Here is an 18,600-nt window from a genome sequence, read left to right as displayed (position 1 = left end):
TCCAAAGGGTACTTTTTTTTAAAAAGAGCAGTGAGCTCCTGTGCCTTCAGAGGGCACCTCTGAGAGCAATAGCTGCACCATTACATTCCCATAAATTCATGTGAATTTATCAAACATTAACCACAGTGTCAACAAAACAAACCTCAGAAGTAAACATTACAGCCTGGTGAACTAAAGCTTGATCAAGGTGGGAGAAGAGTGCAGGAAAAGAGAGATTGAGAGTGCGAATGCCTCGGAACTAGCGGTGTATCCGTTACTGAGGATACACTGAGGTTTAAAGCTGGGAAATTTAAGGCCAGCGCTGGGAGAGTGCAGACGCCTTGGAGGTCTTGAGGACTGGAGAAGATTCCAGATACAGAACAGGGCGAGGAGATTTGAACACAAAGATCAGCGTTTTCAAATCAAGACATTGCTTTATAGGCTTCAGGAGGGGTGCGGTCAGAGTGGGAACTTGGTGCAGATGCGAAGTTTTGGGTGACCTCATGTCTACAGAGGGTAGACAAGAGGGCAACCATGGGATGCAATGGCGTTTCCAAGCCCAGAGGTAACAAAGACATGTGAGGGAATCGTGGTCCGGGTATGCTGGCCTTTATAGCCAGAGGGTTCAAATCCAGGAACAGGGATATCTTGCTGCAATATTACAGGACCTTGGTGAGACCACAGCTGGAGTATTGTATGTAGTTTTGGCCTCCTTGTCTGAGGAAGGATGTTATAGCTATGGAGGGAGTGTAAGGAAGGTTTACCAGTATGATTCCTGAGATGACGGGACTGATCTATGAAGAGAGACTGAGTAGTTAGCACTATATTCGCCTATAAAATTCTAACAAGGCTTGACAAGAAGTCCCCATAACTGGGGAGTCCAGACCAGGGGTCACAGTGCAAGAAAATGGTGTGGGGCCTGGAGAAATGTCTTCACCCAGAGACCGGTGAACCTGCCACAAAAGTGGTTAAGGCCAAAACACTGAAAGTTTTAAAGGAGTTAGACACAGTTTTGAGAGCTAAATGGATCAAAGGGTATGAGGAGAAAGCAGGAGCAGGAGACTAAGTTGGAATGATTAGCCATGAGGAGAAAGTGAGGTCTGCAAATGCTGGAGATCAGAGCTGGAAATGTGTTGCTGGAAAAGCGCAGCAGGTCAGGCAGCATCCAGGGAACAGGAGAATCGACGTTTCGGGCATAAGCCCTTCTTCAGGAATGGGGAAAGTTTGTCCAGCAGGCTAAGATAAAAGGTAGGGAGGAGGGACTTGGGGGAGGGGCGTCGGAAATGTGATAGGTGGAAAGAGGTCAAGGTGAGGGTGATAGGTCAGACTGGGGTGGGGGCGGAGAGGTCGGGAAGAAGATCTTCTTCCCGACCTCTCCGCCCCCACCCCAGTCTAACCTATCACCCTCACCTTGACATGATTAGCCATGATCATGTTGAGTGATGGAGCAGGCTGAAAGGGTTGAATGACCTACTCTTACTCCTGTTCCTATGTTTTGCGAGGGTTTGTCATCTATCTTTCTATTCTATCCTTTCTCTAACCAGGAACATTGAGCTAAGATTCATACTCTTCTTTAAGCCAACCTCAGTTGAAAAAATAACCTAGAGATTGATCTGATTTCTCAGCCCATCAGGTTAGACTCCTTGTGTCAGAGTGCATGGACTAATCTCTGAGCAATCTCTTTGCTGACCAATCTCTAGTTCTTATTTCCTCGATCTTGTATTCTTGTTTACTGACTTTTTGTTGTCCATGGAGTTTTCTTCAGATGAATGCGAGGTGTTGCCTTTTGCTCGGACAAACCAGGGCAGGACTTATACAATGAATGGAAGAGCCCTGGGCAGTGTTGTCGAACAGAGGGGTGCAGGTACATCACTCCTTGAAAGTGGCGTCACAGGTAGACAGAGCAGTAAAGAAAGCATTTGGCACACACTGTCTTCATGGATCGGAGCATTAGCTATAATGGGCGGCACGGTGGCACAGTGGTTAGCACTGCTGCCTCACAGCGCCAGAGAGCCGGGTTCAATTCCCGCCTCAGGCGACTGACTGTGTGGAGTTTGCACGTTCTCCCCGTGTCTGCGTGGGTTTCCTCCGGGTGCTCCGGTTTCCTCCCACAATCCAAAGATGTGCAGGTCAGGTGAATTGGCCATGCTAAATTGCCCGTAGTGCTAGGTAAGGGGTAAATGTAGGGGTATGGGTGGGTTGCGCTTCGGCGGGTCGGTGTGGACTTGTTGGGCCGAAGGGCCTGTTTCCACACTGTAATCTAATCTAATCTAATCTATAAGAGTTGGCATGGTCGTGTTACACTGGTAAGGTCAGATGTGGAGTACTGCATACAGTTCTTGTTGCTCTGCTATAGAAAGGACATTATTAAGCTAGAGAAGGTACCGGAAAGATTTACAAGGATGTTACCAGGACTGGAGGGTTTGAGTTATAAAGAGAGGCTGGATAGGTTGGGACTTTTTTCACTGCAGTGTAGGAGATTGAGGGGTGACCTTGCACCAGTCCCATCTCCCTTGGAATCTAAAGCGCTCCTTTACGAATCCTCTATCCAGCTACCCATTGATTTGCTACACCCTACTGTTTCTGTACTCACTAGAGCAAGGCACTGGAACCATCTTTAGATCACTATCTTTGAGACACTGTCACTAATTCCTTTCCTAGATCCTGTGGCCACTGAGTGACACTGTTGCCTATGGCAACAGGGAGGCAGAGCGTCATCCTAATTCACATGTACAGATGCAGAAACACTTAATTGTACAAGCCCCAATCACTACTGCAGGCGCAATCTTCATTCACCCCTCCCCCACCTCTCTTTGGCTGAGCCACCTATTAGACTGGTCTTGATATGGTTTGCACTGCCCAGTACACCTCTGCTAGACTGTGTCTGTGGCTTGTGGTGAGGAAACCAACAAGAAGGGAAAACATACTGATCTCAGTATGTACATCTGTACATGCCAGTATCGGTTAGAGTGACCACTGCACAGTCCTTGTGGAGTCAAGGTTTTGGCCTCACATTGAGAACAACCTCCATTGTGTTGTGTGGTGCTATCATCGTGCTAAATGGGACAGACTTCAAACCGATCTAGCAACTCAGGTCTGGGCATCCATGAGGCGCTATGGGCCATTAACAGCAGCAGACTTGTACCCCACCACAATCTGTGGCCTCATGGCCTGGCATATCCCTCACATAGCCATTACCATCAAGCCATGGGATTTACCCTGGTTTAATGGAGTGTGTAGGAGGGCATGCCAGGAGCAGCACCAGGCATACCTGAAAATCAGACTTCAACCTGGTGAAGCTACCGAACAGGGCAATTTGCATGCTGCGCAGCATAAATAGCAACTGATAGACAGAGTGAAATGATCCTACAATCAACGCATCAGATCTAAGCTTTGAAATCCTGTCAATCGTGAATGGGGATTACAGGTTTCTTTTGGGGGTAATGTATATTTTTGGGGGGGGGGGGTTACATTTTTATTTTTGGAGGGATGGGTGCCTTTTGGAGACTACAGAGTTTTTTAGGGGAAGGGATATTTTGGAGTTTGTAGAGATTATTTTGGGAGGTGTATTTTGGTGGATACTTAGGGTATCTTGTTATATATGTGTTTGGGGGGGGGGGTACATGCTGCCCCTTTAAGGGAGCAGGTCAGATGACCTGGAGCAGGAGTTTTGGGACTGTCTAGTTCTGACCATGTAGCTGTAAACACACAAAATAAATTGTTCCCAGTTCAAGTTCTACAGGCCTGCCTCGTGGTCTGTTTAAAATTTATAAATTGAAATAAACATCATAACGGGTGATGAGGCCCACCAATGGTGTGTCACCTCAATTTTCAGAAGGGAGGGAGGAGATTGAACATCACCTGGACCTTTAGAAGTGGTGTGGGATTGAGGAGGTAGTGTAATAGGAGGTAGGGAGACAGAGCACAAACATCGAAGGAAGTGGTTGTGGGGAGCTTACCAAAATGGTCACTGAGGGGATTCAGGCTGCAAGGTAAAAAAAATATTTTGGGGAGGCTGGAGGCAATTCTGGGGCTACAAGCTTCATTTTTAGGATACTGTGTGTATTTTGGGGGTGCAGAATGTATTTTGGGAAAGAGATCAGTGGAGTTGTGGACAACATAGAAGGTGTTGGGGATACGGTGGGATGTACATCAGTTGCAGGTATGAGCAGAGAAATGGCAGATGGAGTTTAAACCCGGTAAGTGTGAGGTGAGGCACTTTGGGAGATCAAATGTTGAGAAAAGTATACAGTTTAATGGTAGGGCCCTGAACAATATTGATGTTCAGAGGGATCTTGGGGTTTAAGTTCATAGCTCCCTGAAACTGGCCAAGTAGATAAAATGGTGAAGAAGGCATATGGTATGTTTGCTCTTATTGGTCAGGGTGCTGAGTACAAAAGTCAGGATGTCATGCTGCAGTTTTATAATACTTTGGTTAGGCCACACTTAAAGTATTGCATTCAATTCTGGTTGCCATGCCACAGGAAGGATGGGGAGGCTTTGGAGAGGGTGCAGAAGAGGTTTACCAGGATGTTGCCTGGAGTAGAGGGTATGAGCTATAAGCAGCGGCTAGATAAACTCGAGTTGTTTTCTCTGGAGCAGTGGGGGTGGAGGCTGAGAGGAAACTTGAAGGAAGTCTGTAAAAGTATGAGCTGCATAGATGGGATTGACAGTCAGAATCTTTTCCCAGAGTTGAAATGTCTAATACTCGGGGGCATGCATTTAGGGTGAGGGGGAAAAGTTCAAAGGAGCATGGTAGGAATCTGGCACTGCCAGCAGTGGTGGTGGAAGGCAGATACAGTAGGGGCTTAGGTAACTGCATGAACATGCAAAGAATGCAGGGATATGGACCAAGAGCTGGCAGAAGAGGTGAGTTTAATTTGGTGTCACGTCTGGCACAACATTGTGAGTCGAAGGGTGTATTCCTGTGTTGTACTATTCTGTGTCCTAAGGAAGTGTATGCTGGGGGTAGAGGGAATATTTTGCGTTTAAGAGTGTTTTTTGGACAGTAAGGGGGTATTTGGAGGTACAGGTTATCTTTTGGTATCAAGACTCTATTTGGGGGTTACAGCGTGTATTTTGGATGCACAGTGTGTATTTTGGGGTGTGAATGGTATATTTTGGGACATAAGGGTGAGTATTGCACTAAAGGGAGTCCTTTTGGGGGTAAAGAAAGTATTTTGTCTGACAAAGGGATACTTGGGGATCAAACAGAGAATTTTGTGGGAGAAGGATATTTTTAGGGTTAAAGGAGCACTTTGATGCTAAAGGTAGTATTTTGTGGTAAGGGGGTATTTCAGGCTATATTACACAGTAATATGGTGTACTTTGGGGTAAAGGTGATATTTTAGAATGCCCAGGGTGTATTTAGAGATACAAAGATATTTTGGGGGAATAGGGTGTAGTTTTGTGTGTACCTGGGTTATTCAGGAGTGTAAAGAATGCATTTTGAGGTGGCACAGTGGCTCAGTGGTTAGCACCGCTACCTCACAGCGCCAGGGACCTGGGTTCAATTCCAATCTCGGGTGACTGCCCGTGTGGAGTTTGCACATTCTCCCCGTGTCTGTGTCGGTTTCCTGCGGGTGCTCCAGTTTATTCCCACAGCCCAAAGATGTGCAAATTAGATGGATTGGCCATTGGAAATGCATGGTTGTAGGGATAGGGTAGGGGAAGTTGGTCTGGATGGGATGTTTTTCAGAGTGTTGGTGTGGACTGGGTAGGCTGAATTACCTGTTTCCACACAGTGGAGATTCAGTGATTTGGGGGTAGAGGGAGTATTTTGGGGGTACTCTGGGTGTAAAGGATGTATTTTAGGGGTCAAAGATTATTTGGGGGTAAATGGAGTACTTTGGGGGCAGAGGGTGCACTTTGATCAAGGGTATATTTTGGGGGTACAATGGATACTTTGAGGGTAAAGAGGTTATTTTGGTTGGGTAAGGTGCTATTTGGAAGATTAAAGGAAATATTTTGTGGTGTCCATGGGTATTTTACATGTAGAGGGTGTACTTTAAGGTGGCTATTTTGGTCAGTAATGGGGGTATTCTGGGGTTCCAGAGGGTAATTTGACAGCAGAGGGTATATATTTAGGGGGAGCACAGTATATTTTCAGGGTAAAAGGTGCATTTGTGGGAGGTAAAGAGTGTATTTGGGGGGTACACAACCCTTATCTGGGGTATATTGAGGTGTACAGAGGCTGTTTTGGGGGATGAATGGTGTACTTTGAGGGTACAGGGTGTATGTTAGGGTATAAAGGGGCAAACTCTGAAGTTTGCACATTCTCCCCATGGGTACGTGGGTTTCCTCCGGGTGCTCCGGTTTCCTCCCACAATCTGAAGATGTGCAGGTCAGGTGGATTGGCCATGCTAAATTACCCACAGTGTTCAGGGATGCGCAGGTTAGGGGCATTGGTCAGGGGAACTGTAGAGTAATAGGGTAGGAGAATAAATCTGGGTGGGATGATCTTCAGAGGATCGGTGTGGACTTGTTGGGCCAGGTGGCCTGTTTCCACACTCTAGGGATTCTATTCTAAAGGGGATATTTCGGAAAGAAATGAGTATTTTGGTATTTTGGGCATGGGGGTATTTTGGCTTGTACAAGGGCTATTTTGGGGGTTAATGGGAGTATTTTAGGGTTCACGGGAGTATTTTAGAGTTCAAACTGTATTTTGCAGTATGGGGTGTACAAGGAGTATTTTGATTTAGGGTGATAAATGGAATATTTTGGTAGTAATGGGTGTATTTTGGAGCAAAGAAGGAATTGTGGGGACAAAGGGGGTATCTTGGGAGTAAAGGGATTATTTGTGAGAGGAAAATAATATTTTGGGGTTCAAAGGGTGTACTTCAGGGGTACAGTGTGAACTTTAGAGGTAAAGAGTGCATTTGGGGGTACAGTGTATATCTCAGATATAAATAGTATTTTGGGGCTACAATGTGTATTTTGGGGTTACAGTGTGCATTTGGGGGTTATAGTGTGTACAGAGGTAAAGGATGTATATTTGGAGAAGGGTGTATTTGTGTGCATGCCTCACAAACCTTATTGAATTCTTTGAGGATGTGACAATACACGTTGATGAAGGTGGAGCAGTGGATTTTAGCAAGGTATTTGATAAGGTTCCCCACAGTAGGCTCATTCAGAAAGTAAGGAGGCATGCGATACAGGGAAATTTGGCTGTTTGGATACAGAATTGGCCGACCCATAGAAAACAGAGGGTGGTAGTAGATGTAAAGTATTCTGCCTGGAGCTCGGTGACCAGTGATGTTCCACAGTAATCAATTCTGGGATCTCTGCTCTTTGTGATTTTTTATAAATGACTTGGAGGTGGAAGTGGAAAAATGGGATTAGTAAGTTTGCCAGTGACATGAAAGTTGGTGGAGTGGTGGATAGTGTGGAGGGCTGTTGTAGATTGCAACAAGACATTGACAAGATGGGAAACTGGGCTAATAAATGGCAGATGGAATTCAACCTGGAAAAAGTGTGAAGTGATTCATTTTGGAAGGTTGAATTTGAATGCAGAATATAGGGTTAAAGGCAGGATTCTTGGCAGTGTGAAGGAACAGAGGGATCTTTGGGTCGATGTCCATAGATTCCTCAAAGTTGCTACCCAGGTTGACAGAGTTGTTAAGAAGGTGTATGGTGGTGTGCCTTCATTAACAGGGGGATTGAGTTTAAGAGCCGCAAGGTTATGCTACAGCTCTGTGGAGCTCTGGTTAGACCACACTTCGAATATTATGTTCAGTTCTGGTCACCTCATTATAGGAAGGATGTGGAAGCTTTAAACAAGGTGTAGAGTAGATTTACCAGGATGCTGCCTGAACTGGAGGGCAAGTCTTATGAAGAAAGGTTGAGGGAGCTAGGACTTTTTTATTGGAGTGAAGAAGGATGAGAGATAACTTGATAGAGGTATACAAGACGATGAGAGGCATAGAATGGATAGCCAGAGACTTTTTCCCAGGGCAGAAATGGCTATCATGAAGGGGCATACTTTTAAGGTGACTGAAGGAAGGTTTAGGGGAAATGTCAGAAGTAGTTTCTTTACACAGAGAGTGGTGGGTGCATGAAAGTGCACTGCCAGCAGTAGACTCAGATACATTAGGGACATTTAAGTGACTCTTGGATAGGCACATAGATCATAGGTTCCCTACAGTGTGGAAACAGGCCCTTTGGCCCAACCAGTCCACACTGACCCTCCAAAGAGTATCCCACCCAAACACTTTCTCCTACTTTTACCCCGGACTAATGCATCTAACCTACCCATCCCTGAACACTATGGGCAATTTAGCATGGCCAATCCACCCCAACCTGCACATCTTTGGATTGTGGGAGGAAACCCAGGGAGAACATGTAAGACTCCGCATAGACAGGCGCCCAAAGCTGGAATCGAACCCGGGTCCCTGGTGCTGTAAGGCAGCAGTGCTAACCACTGAACCACCATGCCGCCCAGTGGAACCCAAATGAGCAGGTTATTATTATGGATATTTTGGTTAGTCTGATCTTAGAATAGGGTAAAAGGTTTGGCACAACATTGAGGGCTAAAGGGCCTGTACTGTGCTGTTCTATGTTCTATGTAACATCTGTATTTTAGAGAAAACGGGTGTATTTGAGGGGTACAGTGTGTACTTTGGGGTAAAGGATTTACTTGGGGGATACAGTATGTATTTTAGGGATAAAGGGTGTATTGGGGGGGATATTTTAGGGGTAAAGGGTGTATTTGGAGGGTACAGTGTGTATTCTGGTGGTGGGGAAAAGGGTGGATTTGGGAGTACAATGTGTATTTTGGGGGTCTACGGGGTGTATCTCGGGGTGTACAGAGTATAATTTGGGAGTAAAGGGTGGATTTGGGGGGTGTACAGGATGGATTTGGGGGGTGTACAGGGTGGATTTTATGTGTGTAGAGGGTGTATTTTGGGGGTAAAGGGTGTGGTTTTGGGGTGTACAGGGTGTATTTTGTGGGTAAAGGGTGTATTTTGCAGGTGTACAGGGTGTATTTTGGGGGTAAAAGGTGTATTTTGAATATACGAGGCATATTTTGGGGGTGTGCAGAGTGTATTTTGGGGGTAAAGGGTATATTTTGGAGGTGTAGGGTGTGTATTTTGAGGTGAAAATGTGTTGCTGGAAAAGCGCAGCAGGTCAGGCAACATCCAAGGAACAGGAGAATCGACGTTTCGGGCCTAAGCCCTTCTTCAGGCTTATGCCTGAAACGTCGATTCTCCTATTCCTTGGATGCTGCCTGACCTGCTGCACTTTTCCAGCAACACATTTTCAGCTCTGATCTCCAGCATCTGCAGTCCTCACTTTCTCCCTGTGTATTTTGAGGGTAAAGTATGTATTTTTGGGGTGTACAGGGTGTATTTTGGGATAAAGAGTATATTTTGGGGGTAAATGGTGTATTTTGGGTGTGTACAGGGTATAGTTTGGGGTAAAGAGTATATTTTGGGGGTAAAGGGTGCATTTCGGGGACGAAAAGGGTATATTTTGGGGGTAAAGAGAGTATTTTGGGGGTAAAGGGTGTATTGTGTGGGTGAACAGCATGTATTTTGGGGTAAAGGGTGTATTCTGGATGTGTACATGGTATATTTTGGGGGTAAATGGTGTATTTTGGTGGTAAAAGGTGTATTTTGTATGTGTACAGGGTGTATTTGGGGGTAAAGGGTGTATATTGGGGATGTACGGGTTGTATTTTGGGGGTAAAGTATGTATTTTGAGGGTGTACGGGGTATATTTTGGGGGTAAATGGTGTATTTTGGGTGTGTACAGGTTGTGGTTTTGGGGTAAAGAGTGTATTTTAGGGATATACAGGGTAGATTTTGGGGTTAAAAGTGTATTTTGGGTGTAAAGAGTGTGTTTTGGGGATAAATTGTATATTTTATGTGTGCAGAACGTGTATGTTGGGGTAAAAGGTGTATTTTGGGGGTAAAGGGTGTATTTTAGGTGTGTACAGGGTATATTTTGGGGAGTAAAGAGTGTATTTTTGGGGTAAAGGGTGTATTTTGAAGGTGTACAGGGTGTATTTTGAGTGTAAAGGGTGTACTTTGGGAGTGTACACAGTATATTTTGGAGGTAAAAGGTGTATTTTGGAGATGTACAGGGTATATTCTAGGGATAAAGGGTGTATTTTGGGGATGCACGGGGTATATTTTGCGGGATAAGGTGTGTATTTTGATGGTAATGGGTGTATTTTGCGGATGTACGGCATGTATTTTGGGTGTGTACAGGGTGTGGTTTTGGGGTAAAGAGTGTATTTTGGGGATATACAGGGTAGATTTGGGGTTAAAGGTGTATTTTGGGGTGTAAAGAGTGCTTTTTGGGGAAGTGCAGGGTGTATTTTGGGGTTAAAGCGTGTATTCTGAGGGTGTACAGGGTATATTATGGGTAAAGGATATATTTTGGGGTTGTACGGGGTGTATTTTGTGGGTAAAGGGTGTATTTTGGGGTAAAATGTGTAATTTGGGCATGTACAGGGTGTATTTTGGAGGTACAGGGTGTATTTTGGGGTGTAAATAAAGTATTTTGGGAGTGCAGGGTGTATTTTGGGTGTAAAGGGTGCATTTTGGTGTGTGCATAGTGTATTTTGAGAGTGTACTGGGTGTATTTTGGGGATTAAGGGTGTATTTGGAGGGTGTACAAGGTGTATTTTGGGGGGTACTGGGTATATTGTGGAGGGTAAAGGGTGTGTTTTAGTGGGTAAAGGGTGTATTTTGAGGTGACAGGGTGTATTTTAGGGGAATACGCGTTTATTTTGGGGTGTCAGGGTTATTTTGGGGGTAAATGGTGTTTTGGGGGTAAAGGGTGTATTTTTGGGGGTAAATGGTGTATTTTGGGGAATAAATGATATATTTTAGTGGTATAGTATGTATTTTGTGGTAAATGGTGTATTTTGTGTAGTAAAGATATATTTTGGGGTGTAAAGGGTGTATTTGGGGGTAAATGATATATTTTGGGGGTAAATTGTATATTTTGGGGAAGGTTGCATTTTGGGGAGTAAAGGGTGTATTTTGGGGGTAAAGGGTGTATTTTGGGGGTAATGGGTATATTTTTTGGGGGGTAAAGGGTATATTTTGGGGTGTAGAGGGTATATTTTGGGAGGTAAAGAGTATATTTTGGGGAGTACAGATTGTATTTTGCGGAGAAAGATTGTATTTTGGGGTGTACAGGGTATTTTTTGTGGGGTACAGGGGGTATGTGGGGGGTAAATATTGTATTTTGTGGTGTACTGGGTGTATTTTGGGGAGTAAAGAGTGTATTTTAGGGATAAAGGTCATATTTTGGGGTGTACAGGGTGTATTTAGTGGTGTGCAGTGTGTATTTAGGGTATAAAGAGTGTATTTTGGGGGTAAAGAGTGTATTTTGGGGTGTACAAGGTATATTTTGTGGTGTACAGGGTGTATTTTGTGGTGTACAGGGTGTATTTTGGAGTGTACAGGGTTTATTTTGGGGGTTTAAGGGAATATTTTGTGGTGTACAGGGTATATTTTGGGGGTAAGTAAAGGGAATATTTTGTGGTGTACAGGGTGTATTTTGGGGTGTACACAGTATACTTTGTGGTGTACAGGGGTTATATTGGGAGGTAAAGAGAATATTTTGTGGTGTACAGGGTGTATTTTGAGGGGTAAAGGGAATGTTTTGTGGTGTACAGGGTGTATGTTTTGGGGGTAAGGGAATATTTTGTGGTGTACAGGGTATATTTGGGGGGTAAAAGGTGCATCTTGGGGTGTACAGGGTGTATTTTGGGGGGTAAAGGGTGCATTTTGGGGTGTACACGGTATATTTAGTGGTGTACAGGGTGTATGTTGTGGCATAAAGGGAATATTTTGTGGTGTACAGGGCGCATTTTGGGGGGGTAAAGGGTGCATTTTGGGGTGTACAGGGTATATTTTGAGGCGTAAAGGGAATATTTTGTGGTGTACAGGGTGTATTTTGTGGTGTACAGAGTGTGTGTATTTTGTGGTGTACAGAGTGTGTGTATTTTGTGGTGTAGAGTGTATTTTGTGGTGTACAGGGTGTATTTTGGGGGGTAAAGGGAATATTTTGTGGTGTACAGAGTGTATTTTGTGGTGTACAGAGTGTATTTTGTGGTGTACAGAGTGTATTTTGAGGTAAAGGGTATATTTTGTGGTGTACAGGGTGTATTTTGGGGGGTAAAGGGAATATTTTGTGGTGTACAGGGTGTATTTTGTGGTGTACAGAGTGTATTTTGTGGTGTACAGAGTGTGTGTATTTTGTGGTGTACAGAGTGTATTTTGTGGTGTACAGGGTGTATTTTGGGGGGTAAAGGGAATATTTTGTGGTGTACAGAGTGTATTTTGTGGTGTACAGAGTGTATTTTGTGGTGTACAGAGTGTGTGTATTTTGTTGTGTACAGAGTGTATTTTGTGGTGTACAGGGTATATTTTGGAGTCTACAGGATGTATTTTGTGGTGTACAGGGTGTATTTTGGAGGGTAAAAGGTGTATTTTGGGGGGTACAGGGTGTATTTTGTGCTGTACAGGATGTATTTTGGGCGTTAAAGGGAATATTTTGTGGTATACTGGGTGTATTTTGGGGGGTAAAGGGTGTATTTTGTGGTGTATACGGTGTATTTTGGGGGGTAAAGGGAATATTTTGTGGTGTACAGGGTGTATTTTGTGGTGTAAAGGGTGTATTTTGTGGTGTACAGGGTGTATTTTGGGGTATACAGGGTATATTTTGTGGTGTACAGGGTGTATTTTGGGGGGTATAGGGAATATTTTGTGGTGTACAGGGTGCATTTAGGAGGCAAAGAAAATATTTTGTGGTGTATTTTGGGGTGTATTTTTGGGGGTAAAGGGAATATTTTGTGGTGTACAGGGTGTATTTTGGAGGTAAGTAAAGGGAACATCTTGTGGTGTACAGGGTGTATTTTAGGCAGTAAAGGGAATATTTTGGGGTGTACAGGGTATATTTTGTGGTGTACAGGGTGTATCTTGAGGGGTAAAGGGAATATTTTGTGGTGTACAGAGTGTATTTTGTGGGGTAAAGGAAATATTTTGGGGTGTACAGGGTGTATCTTGGGGGATAAAGGGAATATTTTGTGGGGTAAAGGAAATATTTTGGGGTGTACAGGGTGTATTTTGTGGTGTATAGGATGTATTTTGGGGGTAAAGGGTATATTTTGTGGTGTACAGGATGTATTTTGTGGTGTAAAGTGTATATTTTGTGGTGTACAGGATGTATTTTTGGGGGTAAAGGGTGTATTTTTTGGTGTACAGGATGTATTTTTGGGGGTAAAGGGTGTATTTTTTGGTGTACAGGATGTATTTTTGGGGGTAAAGGGTGTATTTTGTGGTGTACAGGATGTATTTTTGGGGGTAAAGGGTGTATTTTGTGGTGTACAGGATGTATTTTTGGGGGTAAAGGGTGTATTTTGTGGTGTACAGGATGTATTTTTGGGGGTAAAGGGTGTATTTTGTGGTGTACAGGATGTATTTTGTGGTGTACAGGGTATATTTTGGGGTGTACAGAGTGTATTTTGGGGGTAAAGGTATATTTTGCGTCAGCACGTTTTCAGGCCCCGCCCCGAACAGAGACGCGCATGCGTGCAGCTCCCTGTTTGCCTAGCAACCGCCGCTCGAGCTGAGACGGACCCGAGAAATGGTCAGTATCCCCCCCCCCACCCCCCGGGGTCAGTGAGTGAGTGACCCCCCCGCCCCCCCCCCCCCCCTACCCCCGGGGTCAGTGAGAGAGTGACCCCCCCCGCCCCCGGGGTCAGTGAGAGAGTGACCCCCCCCGCCCCCGGGGTCAGTGAGAGAGTGACCCCCCCCCCCCCCCCCCGGGTCAGTGAGAGAGTGACCCCCCCCCCGGGTCAGTGAGAGAGTGACCCCCCCCCGGGGTCAGTGAGTGATCCCCCCCCCCCCCCGGGGTCAGTGAGAGAGTGACCCCCCCCCCGGGTCAGTGAGAGAGTGACCCCCCCCCGGGGTCAGTGAGTGATCCCCCCCCCCCCCCCCCCGGGGTCAGTGAGAGAGTGACCCCCCCCCCCCCCGGGTCAGTGAGAGAGTGACCCCCCCCCGGGGTCAGTGAGTGATCCCCCCCCCCCCCGGGGTCAGTGAGTGACCCCCCCCCCCCCGGGGTCAGTGAGAGAGTGACCCCCCCCCCCCCCCCGGGGTCAGTGAGAGAGTGACCCCCCCCCCCCCCCGGGGTCAGTGAGAGAGTGACACCCCCCCCCGGGGTCAGTGAGTGATCCCCCCCCCCCCCCCCCGGGGTCAGTGAGAGAGTGACCCCCCCCCCCGGGGTCAGTGAGAGAGTGACCCCCCCCCCCCCGGGGTCAGTGAGAGAGTGACCCCCCCCCCCCCGGGGTCAGTGAGAGAGTGACACCCCCCCCCCCGGGGTCAGTGAGTGATCCCCCCCCCCCCCCCGGGGTCAGTGAGAGAGTGACCCCCCCCCCGGGTCAGTGAGAGAGTGATCCCCCCCCCCCCCCCCCCCGGGGTCAGTGAGAGAGTGACCCCCCCCCCCGGGTCAGTGAGAGAGTGACCCCCCCCCCCCCGGGTCAGTGAGAGAGTGACCCCCCCCCCCCCCCCCCCAAGGTCAGTCAGTGAGAGAGTGACCCCCCCCCCCCCAAGGTCAGTCAGTGAGAGAGTGACCCCCCCCCCGGGGTCAGTGAGAGAGTGACCCTCCCCCCGGGGACAGTGAGAGAGTGACCCCCCCCCGGGGTCAGTGAGAGAGTGACCCTCCCCCGGGGTCAGTGAGAGAGTGACCCCCCGGGTCAGTGAGAGAGTGACCCTCTCTCTCCCCCCCCCCCCCCCCCCCCCGGGTCAGTGAGAGAGTGACACCCCCCCCCCGGGGTCAGTGAGAGAGTGACCCCCCCCGCCCCCCCGGGGTCAGTGAGAGAGTGACCCTCCCCCCCGGGTCAGTGAGAGAGTGACCCCCCCCCCGGGTCAGTGAGAGAGTGACCCCCGCCCGGGTCAGTGAGAGAGTGACCCCCCCGGGTCAGTGAGAGAGTGACCCCCCCCGGGGTTAGTGAGAGAGTGACACCCCGCGGGGTTAGTGAGAGAGTGACACCCCCCGGGGTCAGTGAGAGCGTGACCCCCCCCCCCAGGGCTGTGAGAGAGTGACCATCGACAATGGTGTCTGACATTCACAACTCTCACAGTAACCATTGATTTCTCTCTCTCTCTGTTTAGGCCAAAGCAACCACTATCAAAGAAGCTCTAGCCAAATGGGTAAGTCTCTGCTGGAGTGGGTGGTGGTGTGGTGGGGGGTGGTGACCCCTTGCACCATCTGGGGGAGAGGAGGTGGTTTGGGGAGGATGGTGGTCAGGCTTGGAGGGAAAGGGGTTGAAGGTGCAGGGGAAAGAAAGAGGGTGGGGAGAAAAGGACATGGGAGTACTCTATAGGGAAGAGTAAGGAAGTGGGAAAGTGTAAGGAAGAGGGGATGGTAGCAGTGGGAAGGGATTGGATTGAGATGGTGGTGGGAGGATGTTTGGGGAATTATTTGGGAGTAGATAGTAGAGATAGTTGGTGGGGGTAAGAAGATGTTGGATGTGGGGGGAAAGGGGTGGCGGTGAGAGGACTTGGGAAGGGGGCAGGCATATGCGAGGCAGGGGAGACAGATCTGGACAGGAATATCCTGTCCTGAATGTAACTTTGTTTATTTCAAAAACATGCTTTATTCATAAAAATATCTTTATGTACATACATAGTCACTAAAGCAGTTCTGTTCTGCACAGTAGCATATGGAGAAACAAACATTGAAGTTTGATTCTATCCAACAAAACAAACCAAAGGCATTCCTTACTTAGACAAGAGTATATTTACAAATATTTGAGGGACTAGGGGGTCCGATAGCTGAACAGGCCCCCATTTAACTTAAGCAGAAACTCATTAGATGGTGGTCTTTGCCTACTGTGCCTTGGTGGCAGCTACTCCAAGCTTCAGTGTGTCCCTTAGCACGCTGTCCTGGACCTAGGAATGTGCCAGTCTGCAACACTCCGTCAGGGACAACTCCTTGATCTGGAAGACCAACAAGTTTTGAGCAGACCAAAGGGCTTCTTTCACCAAGTTGATGGTCCTCCAAGCGCAGTCAGTGTTTGTCTCTGGGGAACAGGCTGTAGAGCACAGAATCACGGAACTGCTTGGGACAAACCTCCACCCAAACCGCTACATCTTTTCCCAGACTTCCTTTGCAAAAGCACTGTCCACCATGTGATGTGTGACAGTCATTACCCTGCCACAGCCGCTTTGAAAGCGACATGTAGTAGTGTACAGAGTCAGGGCGTACATGAAGGATCTCACTGGTAATGCCCTTCTCACCACCAGCCAAGTGATATCTTGGTGCATATTGTAAAGTTCTGGTGATGAGGCATCCTGCCAAAAGACTTTGACAGTCTGCTCAGGGAACAACCTGACAGGATCTCCCCTCTCCTTTTCCCGCAGGGTCTCAAGGATTCTATGTGCTGACCACTTCCTGATGAACTTATGATCAAAGGTATTTTTCTTTGCAAATTTCTCCATCAAGGATAAGTGATATGGAACAGTCTAATTATTTGGAGTATTCCATGGGAAGAAGGCCAGTCCCATCCATTGCAACATCAGGGACAAGTAGAACAGTAGGGTCAGTATATAATGACACTTAATGTTTGTGTACTGATGCTCTCAGCACAGTTTGATGCAGCCACACACAAAGGTGGCCAGTAGGATGAGGGTTACATTGGGTACGTTCTTGACTCTCTTATACAGAGTTTTGTAAATGTTGTCCCTCTGGTCATGGTCCATCTTAGACCTCCAGATGAAGCAGAAGGTGGCTCAGGTCACTGCGATAGCGCAGGTTCTGGGAATGGGCCAGACCTGCACCACTTACAATGACAGAAAGAGTGCCTCACACCTGATGACCAGGTTTTTAACACGCAGCGGAGAGGGAGCAGTGCTCCCTAATGCCCAGTTTCTGTCTACCATTGGCGATATAATCCTTCCAAGTTTCTGTGGAGATCCCAGTACCTCCGAGTCATTTTCCCAGCATTTTCATGTAATTTGTCCTGATGAAGGAGCAGCGCTCCGAAAGCTAGTGCTTCCAATTAAACCTGTTGGACTATAACCTGGTGTTGTGTGATTTTTTAACTTTGTTCACCCCAGTCCAACACCAGCATCTGCAAATCGTGTCCTGATGATGAAAGGGATAAAGGATTGATTGGCCCAATTCCCAAAGCATATGGCCTCACTCTTGCCTCGATTTACCTTCCCTGCTGAGGCTAGCTGAAACTAGTCGGAGATGCTCATGAGTCTGCATACTGACAGCTGATCTGAGCAGAAAACGGCAACGGCATCCATATACAGGGAAGCTTTGACCTGCAGGATTCCGCTGCCTGTCATGCTTTACAGGCCCGCGTTCTTCCTGATGGATTCAGCAAAAGGCTCTCTTCAACACACAAACAAGACAAGAGAGAGTGGATAGCCCTTCCTGACTCCTGATCTGACCGGGAAGCTTTCGGATTCCCACCCTTCGATTGAAACTGCACTGCTGATGTTGATGTAGAGCAATCGGATTCGATTGTGAATTCCCTCCCCAAAACCCATTTTAAAGAGCATGTCCCACATTTCGGTTTGCAATATCTTATCAAAGGCCTTCTCCTGCTCCAGGCTGATGAAGCAGGTCCACCCCCCTGTCCTGCATGTAGGTGATCGTATTCCTGAGAAGTGCGAAGCTCTAAGTGATTGCCCTGCCCGGTACAGCACAGGTTTGGTTGGGGTGAATCACTAGTTCCAGAGCAGATGATTTGAGACTGGATTTATTATCCGCATTCAGGAGTGAAATTGGTCACCAATTTCAAAGTTCCTCCCTCCAACCCCTTCTGCTGGTTGATGAAGGTGATAGTACCTTTCCTTATGGATTTGCACATTACCTGCCAGTAACTACTGTTGTCGGCAGCACGGTGGCACAGTGGCTAGCACTGCTGCCTCAGCGCCAGAGACCCGGGTTCAATTCCCGCCTCAGGCGACTGACTGTGTGGAGTTTGCACATTCTCCCCGTGTATGCGTGGGTTTCCTCCGGGTGCTCCAGTTTCCTTCCACAGTCCAAAAATGTGCAGGTTAGGTGAATTGGCCACGCTAAATTGCCCGTAGTGTTAGGTGAAGGGGTAAATGTAGGGGAATTGGTCTGGGTGGGTTGCGCTTCGGTGGGTCGGTGTGGACTTGTTGGGCCGAAGGGCCTGTTTTCACACTGTAAGTAATCTAATCTAAGTAATCTTTAGCAGATCCTGGCCAAACTAGTTCCACAGAGTTGAATACAACTCAGCCAGTAGTTTTATTCTTTTCTAGGGGCTTGAGGGCCTTGGTCTGCTCATCCAGCGATCGCGGCTGGTCCACCCTCTCATGGTGTGCTGTTATCTAAGACCTCTTGTGATAGAGAACAGTAATGACTAGAAGGCCATGCTGTCTTTGGGCTTTGTGCCATATAATCAAGCATAAAGGGATTTGTGGATGCTCAGGATGTCAGACAGGGATGATGTTACCGAGCTGTCATCTTCCTCAGGCTGCTGAGTACAGAGCTCTCCTTGTGCACGTTCTGGAAGAAGAAACAGAAGCATGTCTCAACCTGCTCCATGCTGCAGACCCTGGACCGGAAGATTATCTTGGAGGCCTCCAAGGCAAAGAGTGAGGCTTGCTGACCCTTCACCTC

General features: G+C 47.3%; 1 protein-coding gene across 2 annotated transcripts in view; it reads left to right on the top strand.

The window, feature by feature from the left end:
- The first annotated feature begins 220 nt into the window (after positions 1 to 220).
- The window catches only part of dnal1 (dynein, axonemal, light chain 1), a 48,911-nt gene continuing 30,531 nt past the window's right edge, over positions 221 to 18,600 (top strand). Inside the window, exons 1-2 of one of the 2 annotated variants that reach the window (XM_087990209.1) lie at positions 221 to 544; positions 15,111 to 15,149. In XM_087990209.1, coding sequence (XP_087846335.1) covers positions 524 to 544; positions 15,111 to 15,149 — 60 coding nt within the window. In that variant the 5' untranslated portion in view covers positions 221 to 523. Of the gene's footprint in view, positions 545 to 13,530; positions 13,588 to 15,110; positions 15,150 to 18,600 lie in introns of those variants that run through there. The other variant, XM_087990210.1, reaches the window with a different exon arrangement.

This window comes from Chiloscyllium plagiosum, unplaced genomic scaffold (assembly GCF_037043375.1).
Source record: "Chiloscyllium plagiosum isolate Xiang-an unplaced genomic scaffold, Cpla_swu_hap1 HiC_scaffold_8, whole genome shotgun sequence".
In the NCBI taxonomy this organism is placed as follows: Eukaryota; Metazoa; Chordata; class Chondrichthyes; order Orectolobiformes; family Hemiscylliidae; genus Chiloscyllium; species Chiloscyllium plagiosum.
This window is presented reverse-complemented; position numbering and strand designations above follow the sequence as displayed.